The 21,594-nt window shown below is 37.9% G+C and overlaps 1 protein-coding gene across 1 annotated transcript in view; it reads right to left on the minus strand.

Annotated features, from left to right (window-relative positions):
- Positions 1-21,594, minus strand: part of TBXAS1 (thromboxane A synthase 1) — a 126,173-nt gene that overhangs the window by 63,119 nt on the left and 41,460 nt on the right. The window contains exons 3-5 of the mRNA XM_083366047.1: positions 20,957-21,045; positions 18,841-18,989; positions 17,514-17,644 (exon numbers count right to left, since the gene is read on the minus strand). Of these exons, the coding sequence (XP_083222173.1) occupies positions 17,514-17,644; positions 18,841-18,989; positions 20,957-21,045 (369 nt within the window). The remainder of the gene's footprint in view (positions 1-17,513; positions 17,645-18,840; positions 18,990-20,956; positions 21,046-21,594) is intronic.

A 21,594-nucleotide genomic window follows, 5' to 3' on the forward strand; every position in this document is an offset into this window, starting at 1 on the left:
GGCTTATCCCTGGGCCACACAGTGATAACTCAGAAGCAGACACTAATTTGTGCAGCATGATGAAAAGGCAAGGACTTCTGGGTTTCTCTCATGTGGTCCAGAATGTGTGCCTGCCCTCCTTCCCCAATATGAGGTCTGGTGATCTTCAAAGATAATTCTGATGGGGGATGGGCTTGTGGGGTTGGTTTTAAACAGGGGACTGCTGTAAGAATGAATGATTGCAGGGGCACTGCAGCTGCCTTAACTTTGAAATGGGGTTGTATGTAGCTTTTGGGGCAGGTGTCTGTCATAACTTTGGACAGCCATTAAATGACTGGTCATACTTCAAGGAGTAGCTATAGATAAATATTCCTCTCCAATTGTTGTTCCCTTGCAACCAATATTTGGAGAAACATTGAATCTTCAAGAGTAGAAACTATTGATGGATTGATAGACAGCCAGAACATGCAAAGATGAAGTCAGGAAAGCAAAGGCTCACAATGAACAAAGACTTGCAACAGAAATCAAGGATAATAAAAAAGAGTCTTTCAACGTATTAATAACAAGAAAAAAGTCAAGGAAACTGTAGGTCCACTAAAGAGAGAAGATGGCAAGGAAGTAACAGGCAGTAGGGAGAAAGGAGAGCTGCTTAACTCATTCTTTGCATCAGTCTTCTTATAGCCCAACACACACACACAAAACTACTGCAAAAGACAAACTAGAAACAAAAATTAAAATAAACAAGAAAATGGAAAAAGAACACCTATCCAACCTTAACGAATATAAATCACCAGGACCTGACAGATTACATCCCACAGTTTTGAAGGAGCTGGCAGATGTTATCTCAGAACCATTGCACCATATCTTTCAAAAATCCTGGAGCACCGGGCAAGTACCTGAGGATTGGAAAAGGGCTGATATGGTTCCCATCTTTAAGAAAGAAAAAAAAGCAGATCCAAAAAAAGCGGACTCAGTCTAACATCAATACCTAGGATGATACTGGACAAGATAATCAAAAAGCAGATCTGTGAACAACTAGAAGCAAACAATGTTATAACTAGTAGCAGCATGGGGTTTGTTAAAAACAGATCATGCCAAACCAATCTTATTTCATTCTTTAATAAAGTGACTAAATTAGTAGACCAGCAAAATACTGTGGATATAGTATACTTATATTCAGTAAGACATTTGACAAAGTAGACCACAACCTGCTGCTTAGTAAGCTAGAAAAAGGTGGAGTAGACAACATCACCACCAGATGGATTTGTAGCTGGCTGACAAACCAAATTCAATGAGTAGTCCTCAATGGCACTACATCCACATGAAGAGAAGTGGGGTACCACAAGGCTCCATCTAGGCCCAGTACTCTTCCAATATTTTCATAAATGACTTAGATGAGGGAATAGAAGGGGAACCCATCAAATTTGCACATGACACTAAACTGGCAGGACTAATTAACACCCCAGAAGACGAGCTCAGGATCCAAATTTGAACAATGGGCCCTATCCAACAAAATGAACTTTAATGTGGAAAAAAGGATCAAAGGTATAAGTATAGATTAGGCGAGACCTAGCTCAAAAACAGTAACTGTGAGAGGGACCTTGGAGTCTTGAATATGAGCCAGCAGTGTGCAGCCGCCGCCAAAAAGCTAATACAATCTAATCCTGGATTGTATAAACAGAGGCATAGAATCAAGATCACATGAAGTATTAGTACCGCTTTATAAAACTATAGTAAGACCACACCTGGAATACTGCAACCAATTTTGGTCACCATACTACAAAAAAGATGTTGAGACCTTGGAAAAAGTTCAGAGAAGAGCAACTAAGATGATCCAACACTTGGAGACTAAAACATATGAAGAATGGCTGCTGGACTTGGGTTCGGCTAGCCTAAAGACAAGAAGAAACAGGGGTGACATGGTAGCAGTGTTCCAGTATATGAGGGGCTGCCACAAAGAAGAGGGCATCAAACTATTCTCCAAAGCACCAGAGGGTAGGACAAGAAACAATGGTTGGAAACTGATCAAAGAGAGAAGCAACCTGGAATTAAGGAGAAACTTCCTGACAGTGAGGAATTAACCAGTGGAACAGCTTGCCTTCAGACATATTGGGTGCTCCATCACTGGAGATTTTTAAGAAGAGACTAGACAGTCACTTGTCTGAAACTGTATAGGTTCTCCTGCTTGAGCAGGGGGTTGGACTAGAAGACCTTCAAGGTCCCTTCCAGCTCTATTCTATTCTATTCTATTCTATTCTATTCTATTCTATTCTATTCTATTCTATTCTATTCTATTCTATTCTATTCTATTCTATTCTATTCTATTCTATTCTATTCTATTCTATTCTATTCTATTCTATTCTATTCTATCCTATCCTATCCTATCCTATTCTATTCTATTCTATTCTATTCTATTCTTCTATTCTATTCTATTCGACAACTACAAGTGTAATATAATTACACACAATACTTCAGATGTAAACATACCATAGAATTAATAAGGGCATTAGAAAGATTAGCATTTTTATTTTCAGACTCTTAATGATTTCTAGCATGAAGACTGCCTTCTGTAGCTGCTATAAACTGGATGGGCTTCTTCACTGAGCTTTCCATTTTTCCCCCCCAAATCATTTTCATGGATAGAGATAATTCGGACCCACTAATGTATGTGTGATGTTACTGATTCTCATCCTAATGGGCATTAGTTTACCTTTACTTAAATTGCGTTTATTTCCCTTTTTGATTAACCATCCACTTAAAAGAGATACTTCTAGAGTTCTTCATTTTATTGCCTACAGGCTTGATTATCTCACTGGTTGCTCCTAATCCAATATCGTTTGCAAGCAAGTTAAAAGCACTGATGCCAAGACAGATCGTTGATGGAGACTTCTTCCTTCCTTCCTCCCATTGAGAAAATGTTTCTTTATTCCTGTTCTTTGTTTTCTGTTAGCCACTTAGCAATTTGCAAAAGATGTGGCCTTCTTATTCCATGACCACTAAGTTTACCCAGGAGCCTTTGATGAAGAATGTTGTTAAAGGCTTTTTGAAAAACTAACTATATAAATGTCAACTGGATTATCTACACCCACATGTGTTGTGGAGTCCTTGATGCTGAGTTTGTTTATTTGCAGATGTTTCATTATCCAACTAAGTAATAACATTACATTACCTAGTATGGTAATAAAACATCTGCAAGCAAATATCCAAGCTGTCTGTCTGTCTATCTTCTTCAATTACTGTTTCTGCCAACTTGAGTGGAACTACAGTATAAACTTGTTGATCTATAATTTCCTGCAACATCCTTGGATCCAGGGCTTTTTTTCTCACAGAACGCTCAGAACGGAGTTCCGGCACCTTTTTTTGATGGAACCTTGTAGGGTAGGCAAGGCGGGTTGTATGACGTGTGTGAGTTCTGGCAACTTTTTTCTTTTACGAAAAAAGCACTGCTTGGATCTACTTTTAAAAAATAGTGTCACACTGGCTACCTTTTTATTCTGTGGCACAGAGCCTAATTTGAGTGATAATACATACTCTGCCAGAAATTTCACATATGAGTTCTTTCAGAATTCTTAGTGACACAGGTTCTTTTTAAAATCATACCCAATTAAGTTGACCCCGGCTCAAGAGAGAGGCACTGGATCCTGGACTGGGTAGTTTCTTTATAGTTCTCTATAAGAGATGTAGAGATATATATTTTTTTGTAAAACAAAGGTATTTTATAAAAGTGATGTATAAAGTGTTTGTGTGTGTGTGTGTTTTAAAGGTAAAGGTAAAGGTTCCCCCGCACATGCGTGCTAGTCGTTTCCGACTCTAGGGGCCGGTGCTCATCTCCGTTTCATAGCCGAAGAGCCAGCGCTTGTCCGAGGACATCTCCGTGGTCATGTGGCCGGCATGACTAGACGCCAAAGGTGCACGGAATGCTGTTACCTTCCCACCGTAGCGGTCCCTATTTTTCTACTTGCATTTTTACGTGCTTTCGAACTGCTAGGTGGGCAGAAGCTGGGACGAGTAACAGGCGCTCACTCTGCTACGCGGCACTCGGGATTCGACCCGCCAAACTGCCGACCTTCCGATCGACAAGCTCAGCATATATTTCTATTGCTATTACTTATATTCTTTTACTATATAGGCCTCTATCCTATATTCTATACCAGAGGTCCCCAACTTTTGGGGCACTAGGGACTGGTTCTGTGGAGAGAGGTTTTCCGTGGACCGGAGGGAGCCTGGTTTTGTGTACTGCCTGCATCCTGCGGATGGGGCTTTGCTTGTTTGTGTGGCCTGGTTGCTGGCATGCCACAGCCGGGTACTGTCCACAGACTGGGGCTTAGGGACCCCTGTTCTATACCATTACTGTGCTATTACATATCAATGTTTGCTCCTTACAGAGCCTGTCTTGATTTATCTCTCCAGGATTTCTTTTTCCTGTTATTGCTTGTTAATCGCTAATATGCGGAGCTCTTGCACCTTTCCAAAGTTGTGCTTTTCCTTACTGGGTCTCTGCAGTCCCCCCCCCCACCTTCCCCTCCCTCTGAAGAAAAAGTGCCTTTCTTTTGTTTGCTGCACGTCTCCATTCACTGGTGATTGCAGAGCTCCAAAAAAACCTCTCCACCCATACCTGTGTCAAGATTGTTGCTTTATTGGCAACTTGTGCCATGTTGATGCTGGAGGAAAGGCTCCAATGAGAGGTAGCACAGGAAGCATTGCAATTTTCTTAACAGCCTGGTGTTGAACACTTGGGCGGGTGTAATCAGGTCTCCATTACAGCGGATCATCTCAAGATGATCTAGCATAATTTCCCTGCTTATCCCCATTTATTTTAATTGTTTAGATTCCTTCTCTGAGAAAAATCAATAGAGGTTCAGTACAATCTCTTTCCTAGTAAAGGCAAATGCAACATATCTGCCTCAAAAATCCTTTCATTCTGTTATTATTTCACTGCCCAATGGCTTCCCTGCTTGGTTTTCTGTTTCCAATCCATTTATACGAATTGTCCTATGGTTTCCTTTAAGATTATTGTCAAGCATCAAGTTTTTGGGGAAGGTGATATTTTTCCCTTGTGTTCTCCCCTCACAAAATCTACTAAGGTTTAACAAATTCTTGTACATTATTGGGTTGCTATGCTAGTCTCTTCCTGGATTTTTCAGAATTTTTCACGAATGCCCTCATTTTTTAGAAGCTTCCTTTTTTGTAATCAAATGGGACTGTATTCCACAGTGCTGCGAAAAGTATTATGTCCAGTTTCCTACGACTGGCTACCACTTGCGCCAGATCATTGCCGCTACTTAGAATTAAGTCTAGGCCACTCTCCTCTCTGCTCAGGACTAATTTACATTTGTGATCAGATATTGTTAACCATAATGATTCTATAAGGAATTTGGTCTTTCAATGTTAAATGGCATGGGTCCGGGTTATCTTAGGGAGCACCTGCTGCCAGCATCAATCTCCCATCATCCTGTGCGCTCCCACAGGAAGGGCCTCCTTAGGGTGCCGCCGGTCAGTGAGTGCCGGCGGGTTATCCCTAGGGGGAGGGCGTTCTCTGTGGGTGCGCCTGCCCTGTGGAACGACCTGCCTGTGGAACTCCGGACCGCCCCCGACCTTCGTTCGTTTTGCCAGGACCTAAAAACCTGGTTGTTTGATTTAGCTGGCCTGGACTGAGGGGTTTTAAATTTTTAAATTTTAAATTAAATTTTAAATTTGGGCTAACGTTATTTAATTCTATTTTAATTTTAACTGCATTCTAACTTTTGTACTATTTTAACTGTTTTTAACTTTGCCCTGTAAACTGCCCTGAGTCCTTCGGGAATAGGGCAGTATAGAAATCTAATTAATAAATAAATGTTAAATTTTATACCCTCCTTGATATAAAATCAGCTTCTTCTACCAATGTTTCTTTGTCTTTCCTATAAAGTTTGTATTCCAAAATTTATTTATTAAATTTGTTTACTGCACAACCTGTCCAAGGGCAACTCCCAAAATGATTGTATTCCACCAATTCTCTTCCATAGGGTTTTTGTTATATCCACTATATTTACAAGTTTCATTTGCCACCTAGTACTCTAAATCCCCCACAGAGATCTTCAACAAATTATTTAGACATTGGCTTTCCTTCTTAGATGCGGGTTGTAAGGAGGAAACAATAATTAGTTTTCAGGAAATTGAAGATAGTCTATGTTGCTCATATATGGACTTTCATGCAACCTTCAAAAATATTCAAAAAGGAGGTTCTCCTGCTTGAGCAGGGGTTGGACTAGAAGACCTCCAAAGTCCCTTCCCGCTCTATTTTATTCTATTCACAATATGTTCAGATTCATTTCTGAGTTTGGAAGCAGAGATGACAAAAGTAGTATGTATTTATATTATAGGAAAACAATATTAAGTTCTTTAAACCATAACTCAGGTCTAGCCTTAGGACACAATCCAGACAAAATTAAATGAAATCAATTGAATATAAGCATTTTAACTGATGTACTGAAATTTCATTGATTTCAGTATCGCTTAAATGCACTTAACTTTCCTTGAACTCTGGCTTTAGCTGTTTGTGATGCAGTTGTTTGGAATAGATCTCTGCAGAGTTGGGAAGAAAGTCTGCAGAAAGAAGGAAAGTGGCCGTACACATTTGTTATAGAAATTATGAAAACAAAATTGAATATTTTTCTTTCTTGACTGAATTTATGTGAGTGCTTCACATTGTTGCCAGTTGTATGTACTCAGTACTATCACAGAAGACAGCAAAGTTCACACCAAACTTCCTGAAGGCAAGGATAAAAGGCCAAGTTAAATGAGCAGGCCTCTTTAAGGGCTCAGAGGAATATAATGAGCTGGAGTAATCAGCAGTCAAGACTCAGTGCTTAACCTTCTGAGAGGGACCAAAAAAAAGAGGACAATCTAGCTCTTCCAAAAACTAGCTCTTCCAAGTACAAATAGCTTTTATTTTTAAGAACCCAACACTTTTCAGAACCAAGAACACAAGCTTCCTTTTCAGGGACGTTAATTGTGATAAATATTTTAGACATTCCAATTCTTAGAAAAAGAATCCAATCATGTATGAAAGGCTATTATTTCTACAGATTGCTCCAGCTTGTTCTCAGCATTTTAATGTGCCAAGTATTTATTAGGCTTAATGCCTTGGAAGGAGGAGCCTGCAGTTCCAAAGAACATTTTGGGTAGTAAGAAATATCAGCCGCTCACATTTTAGAAAATTACTTTCTCTTTTTGCATGTTCTTCCTTTTTATCTTCTATACCACAAGCCCACAGTACAAAGATGCTTTTTATAGTCAGTTACAGTTTCAAGTGCAACTCATTTTTGGTTGATAAAAGTCAAAACAAATGGAGCTGGACCATCATTGGAACTTCTTTTGACAGCCCTATTTTCTTTAGAATCTGATATCTCAGTTATACTCAGACATATCTGACCTAAATTTTTGTTCTTGGCTTCACTGATGTCTCAACCTTTTCATTCAGGGCCACAAAGAGTCAACATCTGAAACAAAAAGTAGATCCTTCACATGACCTAATAACTTCCTCAGATAACCTAGGTTTTTGATCATATTTTGTTGCTGTGATTATAGGCTGGGATGCAAGCACTGACATATTTAGGAAGGTTCAAAGAGTTTGAGCTTCTTAATTCTGAGTAACGATAACATATTAATATGATAAAATGATGGAGAAAATAGATTGCTTCTTGGAGCAAATCTGTGGGATATTGCTATAAAATATCAAGCAAACATATTAAATAGGCTCTATGCTTCACAAAGTAGTATGAATATAAAATAAATTAGACTCGTATGTACTATTTTTAAATATGTTGGGAAATGGATGGGATGCGGATAGGATGGGATGGGAAAGGAAATAGAATAGAGATTAGAATAGAACAAAGACTAGAGAGAATAGATTCATACCTTCCATATCTTTTTTTCACTGAAAACCAGCCATGTAGAACACTCTGTTCATTTTGCTCATCTAGGCAATAATTAAATTACAGAAAAGTGCAACAAAAGCACTAAACTAGGAGGCATATCATTAAATATCATATATTCTTTTTCTAGGGGTGGGGTATGACGACAAAGCATTTACCACAAAATCAACGGGTGCTGCTATTACAGAATGTCTAGCCCAACATAGTTTTGCAAGAGAATAAAATGCTTGACTTTATGGTATTGTAGATAATAATCCCTTCTGTTATTGCTTGTGACATAATAGCTCTGGGCCATGTCTCTTCTGTTCATTGGACTTTGTAATCACTGTCTGATTACCTAGGAAGCAATTCTTCATTAATGTAAATAATAAACTTTATGTCACGTAAAGGACAAATACAAACCATGCAAAAAACTTTCTTTAAGACCTTATTTTTTGTTAATATTTTTTAAAATATTTCTTCTGTTCAGTCATGTCTGATTTTTAAAGATTGTCTGGGCTTGGTAAGGCTTTTAAGCAGTAGTTTGTCACTATCTGCTTTTGGGGGCTGAGAGAAAGTGCCTAACCAAAGATCACTCAGCTGGCTTTATGTACAAGGTGAGACTAGAACTCCCAGGCTCCCAGTTTCCAGCCTGATGCTTTAATCACTACTGGGTTTCTCTTATTATTATTAATTTATATTAAAAGTTTTTACGTAACTGAAAAAAACAAATACATGATTATAGAAAGAAAAGAAGAAAAAATGCAGCAAGGATATAGTTAAAGAAAGAAAAAAAGTTACTTAACTAAAAGGCATCTGCTCTTCCTTACAGCAGTTAGAAACAAAATCATTACCTCTCTCCCTTCTTAACCTTACAAGAACCACCTTATACAACCTTTTTACAATAATGAAATCCAGAAATTACCTTTTTTTCTATTTTCATCATTTTTATTTCCAAACTTCACTAAGTAAATAATGTCCATGTTTTATAGGAATATAAAACATGGATACATCTTGTAACCCTGTTCTATTATTTAAAAAAGAAATATTAAATATCAGTCTTTTGGTGTGTTTTTTTTCCTTCAAATTGGACTCTGATATCTGTCTTTAACTGGAAATACTGAATGCTTTCTCAAAGAAGTGAGTTTCCACTTCTATGCCTGAATATATTTAGATATAGTACAATACCTGAAAGATAATCAGAAACAGGACTGAGAAAATCAACAAGGATTCAACAAGGTATGTCTAGTTTAATGAAGAGAAGGGTGAGGGGTGACATGATAGCAGTGTTCCAATATCTCAGGGGCTGCCACAAAGAAGAGGGAGTCAAGCCAGTGGCGTAGCGTGGGGGGTGCAGGGGGGGCCGGCCGCACCGGGCACAACATCTGGGGGGCGCACTCGCACTCGCAGCTCTCTACCCCTGCCTGGCTCACTCACTCTCTCTCACTGCAGTGCTGGCTGTGCGAATCCGATCCGAGCCGCCGGGTCGCCGCCCACTGTGGAGGGGGGGTGCCAGGCGTGCGATGCGGTGCTTGCCTTGCCCCGGGTGCTGACAACCCATGCTACGCCACTGAGTCAAGCTATTCTCCAAAGCACCCGAAGGCAGGACAAGAAGCAAAGAATGGAATCTAATCAAGGAGAGAAGCAACGTGGAACTAAGGAGAAACTTCCTGACTGTTAGAACAATTAACCAGTGGAACAACTTGCCTCCAGAAGTTGTGAATGCTCCAACACTGGAAGTGACTGGTCAGCCATTTATCTGAAATGGTATAGGGTTTCCTGCCTGAGCAGGGGGCTGGACTAGATGACCTCCAAGGTCCCTTCCAACTTTATTATTGTTGTTGTTGTTGTTGTTGATCATCGCACAGTCAGCCAGATGTTCAGACTGGATTTGGCATTTTGTCTACCTATCGAGTCCTTACCAAGGACCTGGGATAGGCAATTGTGGATGTTTGATGGTATTACAGATATCATTGCAGGATGGAAGCAGTTCCTAGTAAGGCTGCCTTTTGTAATTGACTAATGGCGAATTTGTCAATGCCAGTGGTGTTCAAGTGATGCTCCAGTTGTTTTGGGATTGCACCCAAGGGGCCTATTACTATTGGTACTACCCTTGCTTGCCTTTGCCACACTCTATTTCTATTTGTAGGTCTTTGTATTTTGTTATCTTCTCCAGTTCTTTCTCATCTATTCTGCTGCTGCTGCTGATGATGATGATGATTAGTATTAGTATTACTATCTTTTAGAGGCACAATGCCAATTATTCAACTCCTCCCTCTAACTTTTCTATCCCTGCAACAGCTAATCAAAAGCCAGAAATACCTAAAAAAAATAATGTTCCACAGAATTAATGGAAGCCAAGGACTTTGTTTACTTCTCACTCTTTTCAGTGTAAATTATACATGTTGAATTTGTATGTTAAGATCAGGGATCAATCATATTTCCATTGCGTAATCTTGTACAAAAGTAAATAAATAGTTTTAAATGACAAAACCTTATGAAAATACAGTAGCTCAAGTACTCTGAAATCGCAATACCTTGCTTGAAATCTTACAGCAATTAATCATCTTTACTCTCACGTCTGAGAATGTGAAAACTCATGAAATTTGATAAGCCTGTGATGATTTTGCCATTGTGCAAACTCTTTAAAACAAGGGTCTCCAACCTTTTTGTTTGCCCAGTGAGAGAGGGAGAGGCAAGCGAATGACACGTGCATGAGCAAATGTGAATATGGTCACATGTGCGCACATACATACAAACTGGCTGCAAGCATGTGCACCATGCAAATGGGGTTGAGAGCATGCACATGAGGCTCTTGGCAACAGCAGCACCTGTGTGAGGGTTGTGGTGATGCCTCCAGGCTTGCTCTGCGGCCTGCAACGATGCCGCCCCCAGTGCAAGACTCACGCTGCTGCCCCTGCATGAGGCCCACACCATGGCCCACAGTAATGCCGCCCCTGGCATGAGACTTGCGCCGCCATGCTCATGCAAGGCCTCCCCCATGGCCCACAGCGATGCTGTCCCCGGTGTGAGGCTTGCACCACCGCCCGTGCACGAGGATCACGCCATGGCCCACCTGCCACTTGCGGTGCTGCTGCCATCCACACAATACTCGCGGTGTTGCTGTTGCCCACACAACACTTGCGGCAATGATGGCAATCACGCAGCCCGGCGACCAAGGAGCCGTGGCCAGGTAATGGGCCGCAGCCCATAGGTTGGGGACCTCTGCTTTAAAACTCTAAATATTAATTTTAGTTAATTTTGGAAGACAGTGTTCACTGTGCTAATGATTCCCTACCTAACCTGGTAGTTTTCCTGACTTACTTTCATTGGTCATGCTGGCTGAAAATGAATAGACATACCTCTCTGAATAATGCCATATTAGAGAAGAATTAGACTGACTTTAGAAAAGAAATATTCAAGCTAATACTTGAATCATCCTTGAATTGCCATGTTTCGTCAGGTAGACCAGACTTGAATGCCAAAGTTATACAGTAAATGCTAAAACTCCTTTTATGATGGGTTTATGGTAATAGAATTTTGCAATTCTGAATGTGCCTCCCTCATCTGCTTTTCCCTTATAGAGAACAAGGAAGGGTCAAGAATGAGACATTTTCTCAAATTCCACTCTTGCTTTGGACTCTTATCTGACTACTGCCTTGGCTACAGCTCTTTCTCCTGTTCCTTGAGGCTATTCTCACACTCCACTACATTGATCATTATGATTTTTAAAGATGGAATTTCAGAAGCTGATCTGCCCCTCCCTTCCTTGTGGTCTGAAGCCCACTAGAATTGTTTTACTGCTGACTGATAAGGTTCAGTTTCTGGGGAGCCCAGATTTGGAAGGCATGTCAGTCCTCCAAATCTGGGCTCAAGCTCTTTCAAAATGCTAACTGAGTAGTCTACACTGAAGTTATTCCCAATGTTTTCAGTAAGATTTGTTCCCTATAGAGTGGGTGCCAGAAACGTTACCAACAGATTTTTTAGAGAAGACTTATAAACATTACATTATCTTAATGTCTGGAGATAATCATGAAAGTTTTGAAGGACAGATTCCCTGGAATATGTTCCAAGGAAAAATAAGATGATATATAAACTATTAAATAAAAGACAAAGAAATTTAAAGGATTTCCCTGTTTGAATTTTAGAAATAGCTGAAATATTTAGGATTGCAGCCTAGGCATACTTTTTAAATTTATTTATAATTTAGATTTATAAGGCACCCAACTCCACCCTGTCACTGGGTGGTAAATGCTCTGATAGGGAAGGTGACTAGCCAACCACTATTTCCTCCTCACTAAATTCATATATTACTAGTTAATTATGGTTTATTATGTCACAACTGAATGTATTTATATACCAATCAAGTTTGCAACCCAAAGTAGCCATATTCATATGATATTATAAGGCAAATCCAAACAAACACATCAGAGCATAGCAGGCTATGTAAATCAGGACATTCTTTTCTAAATCCCACCATCTGCTTCTATTACAAGGAATACACTGCATAATAAGCAGGAAAGAGGAAAGTTGAGAAAAAGATAGATGAGAAAAACAACAATAGGGAGCTCAAATTTGAAAGGCCATTCCATGATCTTTTGCTACTAGAGGGGGAAAGAAAGATGGTGCCTCTTCGTTTCATTTGCTCTACCAAAATGGATTCTTTTCTCGAATCTAATAGAGGAAGTGGTCATTGGATCCATGTCAAGTATCTCCTTCTGCTTCCGAGGGCATCAAACTAGTTTGGAGGTATTCAAGGTGGACAAACCTCCATCTGGCAATGTACACCATGGTCTGCCTCCAAACATCTGCAGTATTTAATAATAAAACTGGCTCTGGTTAAAAGTGAAATCTTTTCTCTCATATAATTTGTAGGCATTTTGCTTCTTCCTAAATATTTTGTTTGAATGAGTTGGCAAAATTCTCCATGCATCTCACCAGTTACTGCTTAGGTTTAAATTTCCATTAGGTTCCTTTCCCATTAATCTGCAGCAAAAAAGCCAATTAACCAAATTATCCATAACCAATGTATGTTGGTGAGTTTACATAGCAAGCAAATTTATAGCTACATTTTTTGGAAGTTTTTAAAAAGCCACTCAGATGGAAACGCCACTGCAGTCAATGTTCCTCCAGGGCTGAATCAAGAACAATGAATTATTAATCTGCACGACAATTTTCATGGTAGGAAGCAGTGGGAAAACCAAGGAGGAACTGTGTGTTTTAGAAATTCCCCGTTTGGGCTAGTTTACATTTGATTGTAGTTTTTATGAAACTCATTTAAAATTTATGATGGCCCTTATCTGAAACACATTTTTCATTCTTCTGACTTACACAAACAATAGGCTTTACAAACCAAATGTTTGTAAAATGTACATGTATTTAAACAGGCAGCCACAGTGCTGATACAATCATGATGATGATTTAAAAGCTGCTATTTTAATAGAAGGATTTTTTCACAGTGGTTTTACCAGGTCAACCAACAGCTCTGCTACTGTAAACATGTTCTCATGGTTCATATGTTTCTCCCATCTGTTTTTCAAATTAGCTATAGAAATGGTCTTATGTAGGAGTCTCATTGATAGCATCTTGGCTGATTTAAAATGTTGATGGTTACAATGATGATGATGACAACAATGATTCTTCCCACTTGCAGTTATTGTATATTGGTAAATCTAGGTAAATCTTAAGGTCGGAAAAAGCAGAATACTAATTAAATACACTTAATGTAATAACAATAAATTAATAGGAATTCCATCATATTCCAGAATTCTCTGAAAGGATTACTTATCCAGTTCTTCTTCCTTTCCCCTTAGAATGTACCTGTTCTGTAGATACAGCTTTTCAAAAATAGCTTCTTGCAATTCTGCTTCATGAGCTCAGCTTTCATGAAAACAGAAAAAAAAACCTAGCTACTTTTCTTGATAGCAGATTTTATAAATCTACACAGCCACAATATTCTTGTTGCCTTCTTCTTTTCTCTTCTGAAGAAATTTGAAAGGGAGGGCGTGGAGGAAAATATATTACTGGGAGTGCAATATATATTGCTGAGGGGGCAAATATATTGGGGGTGACAAATATATTGCTGAAACAAACAGGACACCAGCAGCTTCGCCTCAATACATTAATCTCAGAAGTGGCTACATTCAGTTTTGATTTCTGCAATGTATTGGGTTAGTTAAGTTTTCTGAAACATACCTTTTAAAACTAACACAGGTCCACATAAAACAATTTACAAAAGATACATTTTCAGTACTGCCAGGACTACTGGAATGTTGGGTGGAATGTGTAATTAAACTGCATTTAAAAAACAATGAAGTACATGATTTTTTTAAAAATCCCTAATCCACTTAGTGTCCTGTATTAGACATCCTTACACCCTCATCTAGGCTGTGACACATTGTGACCCAAATGTACACCTTCGTCTAGAACAGGTTTGTCTGCTCTACCACCAGGCTCAGAAACTGGTGTGGGATGATTTACTGTTAATAGGCTCCCACGTTCTTCCTTCTAGTCAAGATGCAGAACATCTAACGTAAGCCAATTTATTTTAGCATCTGAAACACAAATTCAACAAGAACATCCTCTCCTCCCTGACTGTATAATTAACACAGCAAATTTTAAAAGTAAGAGTTTTCTGCCTTTTCATGATAATGCAAACCAGCTGTTTGAGGTGACCTTCTCAGCCTTTTAGCCGCTCACTCCACAATATGAACAAAAACCCAACACTGTTTGACAGCCCTTTCTTAGTCATTCTGAACAATATTACAAATGGCTGCAAGAATTATACAGGTCAGATTTTTAATCCTGTTTCCACCACTGATGGGCAGCAGTTGTTCCAGATTTTCTAGCCCTACCTTGAGATGCCAAAATTGTATCTAGCACCTTCTACAGAGTGCAATGCATGTCTTCTACTGCTCCATCCTTGTAGCACAGATTTTCAAACTATTTTTCCAGATCACTCATTGCTTTACTAGCTATGTCTTATGTTTTTCCTACTAGCTTCAAGAATCAGCTGCTATTAAGCCTTTGGTGCTTTATATGCAGCACAGCATCAATAATTATACTTGAGTCAGAGAAGGATGAATCTTTCTATTAACAGCTATCTGGAAGAAAAGAATTTTGACTTGCAACTAGAAGGAAGTAGAAAAGGCCTCTAATATGATTTTTTTATTTATTTAAGAAAATTAACATGGTCTCCCATCTTGTACAACATAACTTTAAGCAGTTCACAGCAACAATAAAAATACATAAGAAAAAAATCTAAAAAAACCCCAGCACCAAGTGCCCTAAAACAATAATCCCCAATAACAACATAGCACTAACTGGGCTTCAACACTAGAGCCAGTTTGGTCTAGAGCTGTGGTGGCGAACCTATGGCACGCGTGCCAGAGGTGGCACGCAGAGTCCGTTCTGTGGGCACGCACACTGTCACCCCAGTCCTAGGCCTTCAGCTGGGTTTTATAAAACCTTTTCGCTTTAGGCCTCCACCGCCGTCTGCAAAAAAAAAAAAGATTCAATCAATCAATCAATTTTAACTTCTCACGGGGAAAAAAAGATCTCGCAAAGTTGGAATTGATTGATTGAACTTTTTAGTCCCAACCAGTCTGCCATTACCACTACACCCATGCCCACCCAAAGGGCCATGCCCACCCAATTGGCCACACCAACCCAATGGGCCACACCCACCCAATGGGCCACACCCACCCAATGGGCCATGCCCACCCGGCAACCGACAATACATGTGGGTTTTGGGTTGTAGTTTGGGCACTCAGTCTCTAAAAGGTTTGCCATCACTGTTCTAGAGATTAAGGCACCAGGCTAGAAAGTGAGATACTGTGAGTTCTAGTCCTGCCTTAACCAGAAAGTCAGATGGGTGATCTTTGGCCAATCACCCTTTTCTCAGCCCAACCCACATAACAGGATTGTTGTTGTGGGGCAAATATGAGGAGGAAAGTATCTTGGATATGTTTGTCACGTTGAGTTATTTGTAAAAAATAATAAAGTGGGGGGTAGACACTAAATAAATAAATACTCAAGGATCAAATATATTTATTTATTTATTTTAATCCCATTTATATCCCGCCCTTCTCCGAAGACTCAGGGCGGCTTACAATTTAAGCACAAACCAATGTGCTTAGCAATAGCCTTCATTCTATGTATATGCCTGCTTATTAGGGCTTTCGGCCCCCGCCAAAGCGGCATTATTACAAAGTCAGCTTATTGCCCCCAACAATCTGGGTCCTCATTTTACCTACCTCGGAAGGATGGAAGGCTGAGTCAACCTTGAGCCTGGTGGGATGCGAACCTGCACTAATTGCAGGCAGCTGGTGTTACTTAAGGAGGCATTAGCCCACTGCTCCACCAAGGCTCATATGATCAAGAATGAAAGCAATAGATACAAAATAAGTATCTGGAATAACGGGAGAGGGGAGAGGGAGGGAAGGAGGGAGGGAGAGAGAGAGAGAGAGGCTTTTAAATGGATGAAATACCAGTTCTGGAAATTATTACCCTTAACTTTGAAGTGGAATTTTTAATTCTAGTTTTAATGAGAACCTTTAACTACCAGCAAAATGTTCTTGTAGAAGTCAGGGTTAAAGCAATCAGCTGAGCTGTTTAGAATACTAAATTGAGCAGCTATGGCATTTTGAACAGTGTCCTATGCCAGTTTAGTTATCATTCCTATAATAGGCAGAGGCAGAATACTTTTAAACGCCAGAAGAAGAGAGAAGAGAAAGTAACAGAAAAAGATTACTGAATTAATGCCCAGTTTATGAGCTTTCCAGGAATAGCTAACATTGTTGAGAAAAAAAGAACATTAACATACACTGTTTAATCAACAAAAAAGCTTGTGTATTAATTTCAATGCAAGTTATATAACATAGGACTGTTTTATGTAAATTAGCAAAATAACTGCTGCAAATACAATATAAAATATTTACATAAAAATACAACTAAAAATTGCCTGAAAATATATACAAAATGCTTTAAAATCCTTTTCCTTGGCCATCTGTCAAGAAAGCAAACATTAAGACAAAATGTATGGATCATCTTTTTCTGTGATGTCAGCACAGACTTGCTCATCCAATGTTGTACAACAGTTCTCATAGTTATCCTGTTCACCTTAAGTTTCGGCAAGATTCCTTATATTAGGGATATAACTTTGGAGAATGTATAGATTCTTTCTTTTAATACTGTTTTATTCTATTATTATAAAACACGAGTAGTACAGTATATTATTTAGGTATGGTAGTTTTTATGCGGTGCTGAATGGAGATTATTAAAGCTCTCAATGTTTAGATACCTTAAACCTTTAAAGACAAAGGGAAAAAGGTTATATCAATATTTACTATGATTTCTAAAATGTTAATATTAATAAGCATAACATTATTTAAATTTACAACTGCTGCTAAATATGAGATTCATATATGTATTCTTAACAGCAGTATGGCTATTGTAGAATCAATCTCACAATCCTATAAATTTTTACCCAAATACAGCAATGTTACGGCAAACCCAAATGAAATAAATTCATTTTCTGACTTTTGAATTATATTTCTAATATGGCTAACTGTTGTTGGTTATATAGAACGAAATTAAACAGATCTTTGGTCTGGTACAGCAACATATAAAATGCCTTACCTCATTTGGATCCTGCTGATCTCGCAAGGTAATCATATTCTTGATGAGACTGATAAAAAAACTATTCACGTCATCTCGTTTCTTATTTGGCAAAATGCGAAGTAGAGGGATCATTATAAATGGAAATGCAACTTAAATAGAATTTTGAAAGAGCAACATTAGCAGTTGTTCAATTATCAATTAATGCAATTAACCCCAACCCTTAACTTCATACTGTTTTTCTTCCAAATTGAGAAATCTATTTTTCTCCCTTTTTAACATTTTTTAAAAATAGTCTAGCTTTCTAAAAAAGTGAGATAATTTCAGTAAAAAATTTATAGCTTGACAAGGTTGTTTTTTTTAAGAAGTTGCTACAAGTTGCGATGTATGATGGCTCTAAAATAGATTGGGAGGTTATGAATTCATACCCATTAATCTGTCTTGCTCTGAAACCCAGTCTGCCTCACTCAGTAACATCTGCATATTCTTCAGAAACAATATTTATAGAATCCTGAAACAATTAGAAGGTCTGTCTTATGGTTGTAGCAAGGTTTTGTGTAAATATACCGTTTAATTAATGAACTATGAAACAGAAGGACAGTGAAGACTTTTTATATGAGGAATTTGACCAGAAATATTTGTCCTTTATAGGAACTACACTGTAAGTGTTATAGTGTATCTTACTGGTGTTATTATTAATAACTTACTTATGTTCGCTGCACAAATTTAAAGCTTAATCAGTAATTCTTATGTAAGCAGCCAGAAAGTAAAAATGAAAGTGAAAGTGAAAGCAGCCATTGTTCTTAAAGTGAAGAACAATGAATTTGTTTTACACAAACTATTGTAATATTGATGGATTCAAAATAAAAGTAAATAAAAATAAAAAATATAAAACTGCTTTCACATACATAGAAAGATAGCTTGCAGTTCAATCCTATGCATGTTTACTTGGAAGTAAGTCACAATGGGAGGCATATTCCCATGAAAATATTAATAAGACGTTATTGTTTTTGCCTGCAGCAAAGATCATTGAACACATCTTCTGTGCTTTTTACAGTTATTAAATCAAAGAAAAATAACAAAATTTTGTTGGAAATTTGATATCTCCCAAAGGTTTCCCAACTCTCCCAGAGACTTGACACCTTTCAGAGCAACTAAGAGGATACTTAGGCATCTCTAAATGCAAATAGACGTGCAGTCGCATTATAACTAACAATAGAAGAGCTAAGAAATTTTGCCAGCTTTTGAATCTTTCTTAGCTTCCTCTGATATTTCTCAAATGTTTTCATCATCCATTTGGATTAAATGTGGAAGAACAGATGCAGTCGCCAATGTGAGATATACTTACCAGCAAGGATGAGAAGAGGTTTAAATATTAAAGGTTCAAAGAATCTTCTGGTGTACTTAACAAAAATGTCATTAGGAGACTTCTGAGAATCAATATGGGTACCAAAAGCTACACTTGCAACTATATCCAACATGAAGCAGCCATAATTCCTACAACAAATTCAAAAACATGGATGTTAATATGCCCTTTTTTTCATTACATTTTTTTTGCTGCAAGGCATTTTGAGGGGTTTTTTTTATGTCAAAGTATTTAAAATTCACATCATAGCATCAAGAGTTATTTATAACAACTTGCCAGTCTATGTGTAGCTTCTTCAATGATAATTTTAAACTTTATTCTTTTTTATGGGGAAAAATCCCATACTTTAAAACCATAAAATAGAAAACCACAATTTCTTACACATGGCTCTAAATGCAGTACCATTCCTATTATCATAATGAAATCTCATGAACAGCTGGAAATCAGTTCCCCTGCTTTCTCTAAACAGAATTTTCAAAGGGTTGGTTCATCATTTGATGCTTCCCAGATCAAGTGATAATTGCATTTATGAATGTGACATCACAAATACAATTCCAGAATGGATCTTATTTAAGATGTCAACGGCAATGAAAACATTTTACATATTAAGTTGTCAGTCACTAGGTACTGAAATGAATGTAATAACATCTTTTCATTTTAAAAAGAAAAAGTAGTATTAATTGCTTTAAAGTTTTTTTTAAAAAAATGATATAAACAATAAATAGCTAAAGTGGTATTCAAGAGTTTTTAATCAGTTAAAAAAATATAAGTGTAGTGTCACTTTTATCTGCCATTTTAAATAGTACTTTATTTCTTAAAACATTTTTTTAAAAAAAATCACTATATACTGACCAGAAATAGTTCTTATTCATTTATTCTCAATTAAGAAAAAAAATCATATTGAATCAGCCTGCCTGAAATGTTCTTTTTATTACTTAGTAGACACTTTTATTAACAATGACCCCAAATTATCATAAAACCACAATAATAGAATTGGAAGAGACCTTGGAGGTCTTCTAGTCCAACCCCCAAACTCTTTCTGTTCAAGCTGGTTCCTTGGAGTAGTCAGTCATTTTACTTCAGTCACTGACCAGCAAAGCAAAACAAAAAAGTCACATTTAGTCCCATGAAGAACGTCGTAACTTTCAGAACCTTTGCCTGAGTGGGTTTCATCCTCTCTTGCTTCTCCATCCTTTTTTCCCCCCTCTGTGTGTCAAGTCTCTTGGATAATAAATCTGCAGGGAAGAACTACAGGAAACCCCTGTGCTAACATGTAGAGTCAATATTTTGTAAATAAATACGTAACCTATCCAACTTCTTCCAACAAACCATAGTTACAGTGTCACCATAATGTTAAGCTGCAGTTAATCCTATTAGGAAATGGGTATTTTAGATCTCATACTTGTAACTTGTGAAAGCAGAGTTTAAGTTTCAGCTTTATGGAACCAACTGCCGGTGGAGCTCCGGATGGCACCGGATCTCCGCTCCTTCTGGCGCGGGTTAAAGACCCATTTATTCGTACAAGCTGGCCTGGCCTGATGGGGGAATGTCTGGGTTTTTTATGGGTTTTTATATTTGACTGTTTTAATTGGGCAATTTATTTAATCTTTTTTTTAACTTTTGTATCGCTATTTATATGCCCTGTTCACCGCCCTGAGTCCTTCGGGAGAAGGGCGGTATAAAAATCCAATAAATGAAATGAAATTAAATGAAATGTAATATAGGCTTATCTTTTTATTAAATGTATATGTCCCCTATCTTGAAGTGATTCTGGGCAATATACTATGTGTTATCATAACATGTAAATGTAGTTAGAGTTTGGGTTTACTTCCTTTCTAATTTTTAAAATTTCATTTATAGAAAGCCTTGCTTTGGATACACAAGTACCAATCATTTTAGTTACAGTTACTGTTTTTGAATAAATTATTACCAAATCAATAGGAGAAATATATGCCTGCCTGTCTACCTTTGAAAGTGACAACTGACAACAGAAAAGGAGAGGGAAAATTAAAACATTTGTAAAATAATATCATATTTAGGAAATTTGGCAAGTCAATGATGATAAAACTCTCCAGTAGAAGATAATTTATTAAAGTACCTTTGAATGTCAAAAGCAGTACCAGATTCTGCATAGATCTTTAAGTTATTCAGCAGGATATTGCAGGCCTCATCAATTAATGGAGTCAACTATAAAGAAGCACAAAATGTTCCAATTTTAAAACATATTGTATTTTTCTACATTAATTATATACTGCAGGAGCCAACTGATCTCAAGAGCTTCTCACCAATGGAGGAAGTTATTTTCTCAAGGAAGAAAGTGAAGTATTGCATTTATACAAATGAGAGGTTATATTTTAAAATGCTTTCTCCCATATTGAAATCCCCAGACAGTCCCCTCTATCTTGATAATTCTGTCAGTTATTCTTAGATTTTTTTTGATGACAAAAATGGTACCAAATTGTACTCAGAGCTGGAAGGAGGGATGTTGCCACAGACAAGTGAAGTTGCTATCTTTAGAGGTTCCTCAAGCAGAAGGGCCCAACGCTCCTTAAGGAATTATGCTTGAACAGCCTTCCTAGTAACAGAGAGATTTTGAGTTTTTTGTTGAGTGGTTTAAAGACAAATATAAAGACTAAAAGAGGACAAGATCTTACTGCATGACACCAAGAGGAATCAAAGCCATCATACTGCTTAGTCTTCTTCTTGCTGATCTACCATGTCCCCCCTGAATTGCAT

This window comes from Vipera ursinii, assembly GCF_947247035.1.
Source record: "Vipera ursinii genome assembly, chromosome: 6".
In the NCBI taxonomy this organism is placed as follows: Eukaryota; Metazoa; Chordata; class Lepidosauria; order Squamata; family Viperidae; genus Vipera; species Vipera ursinii.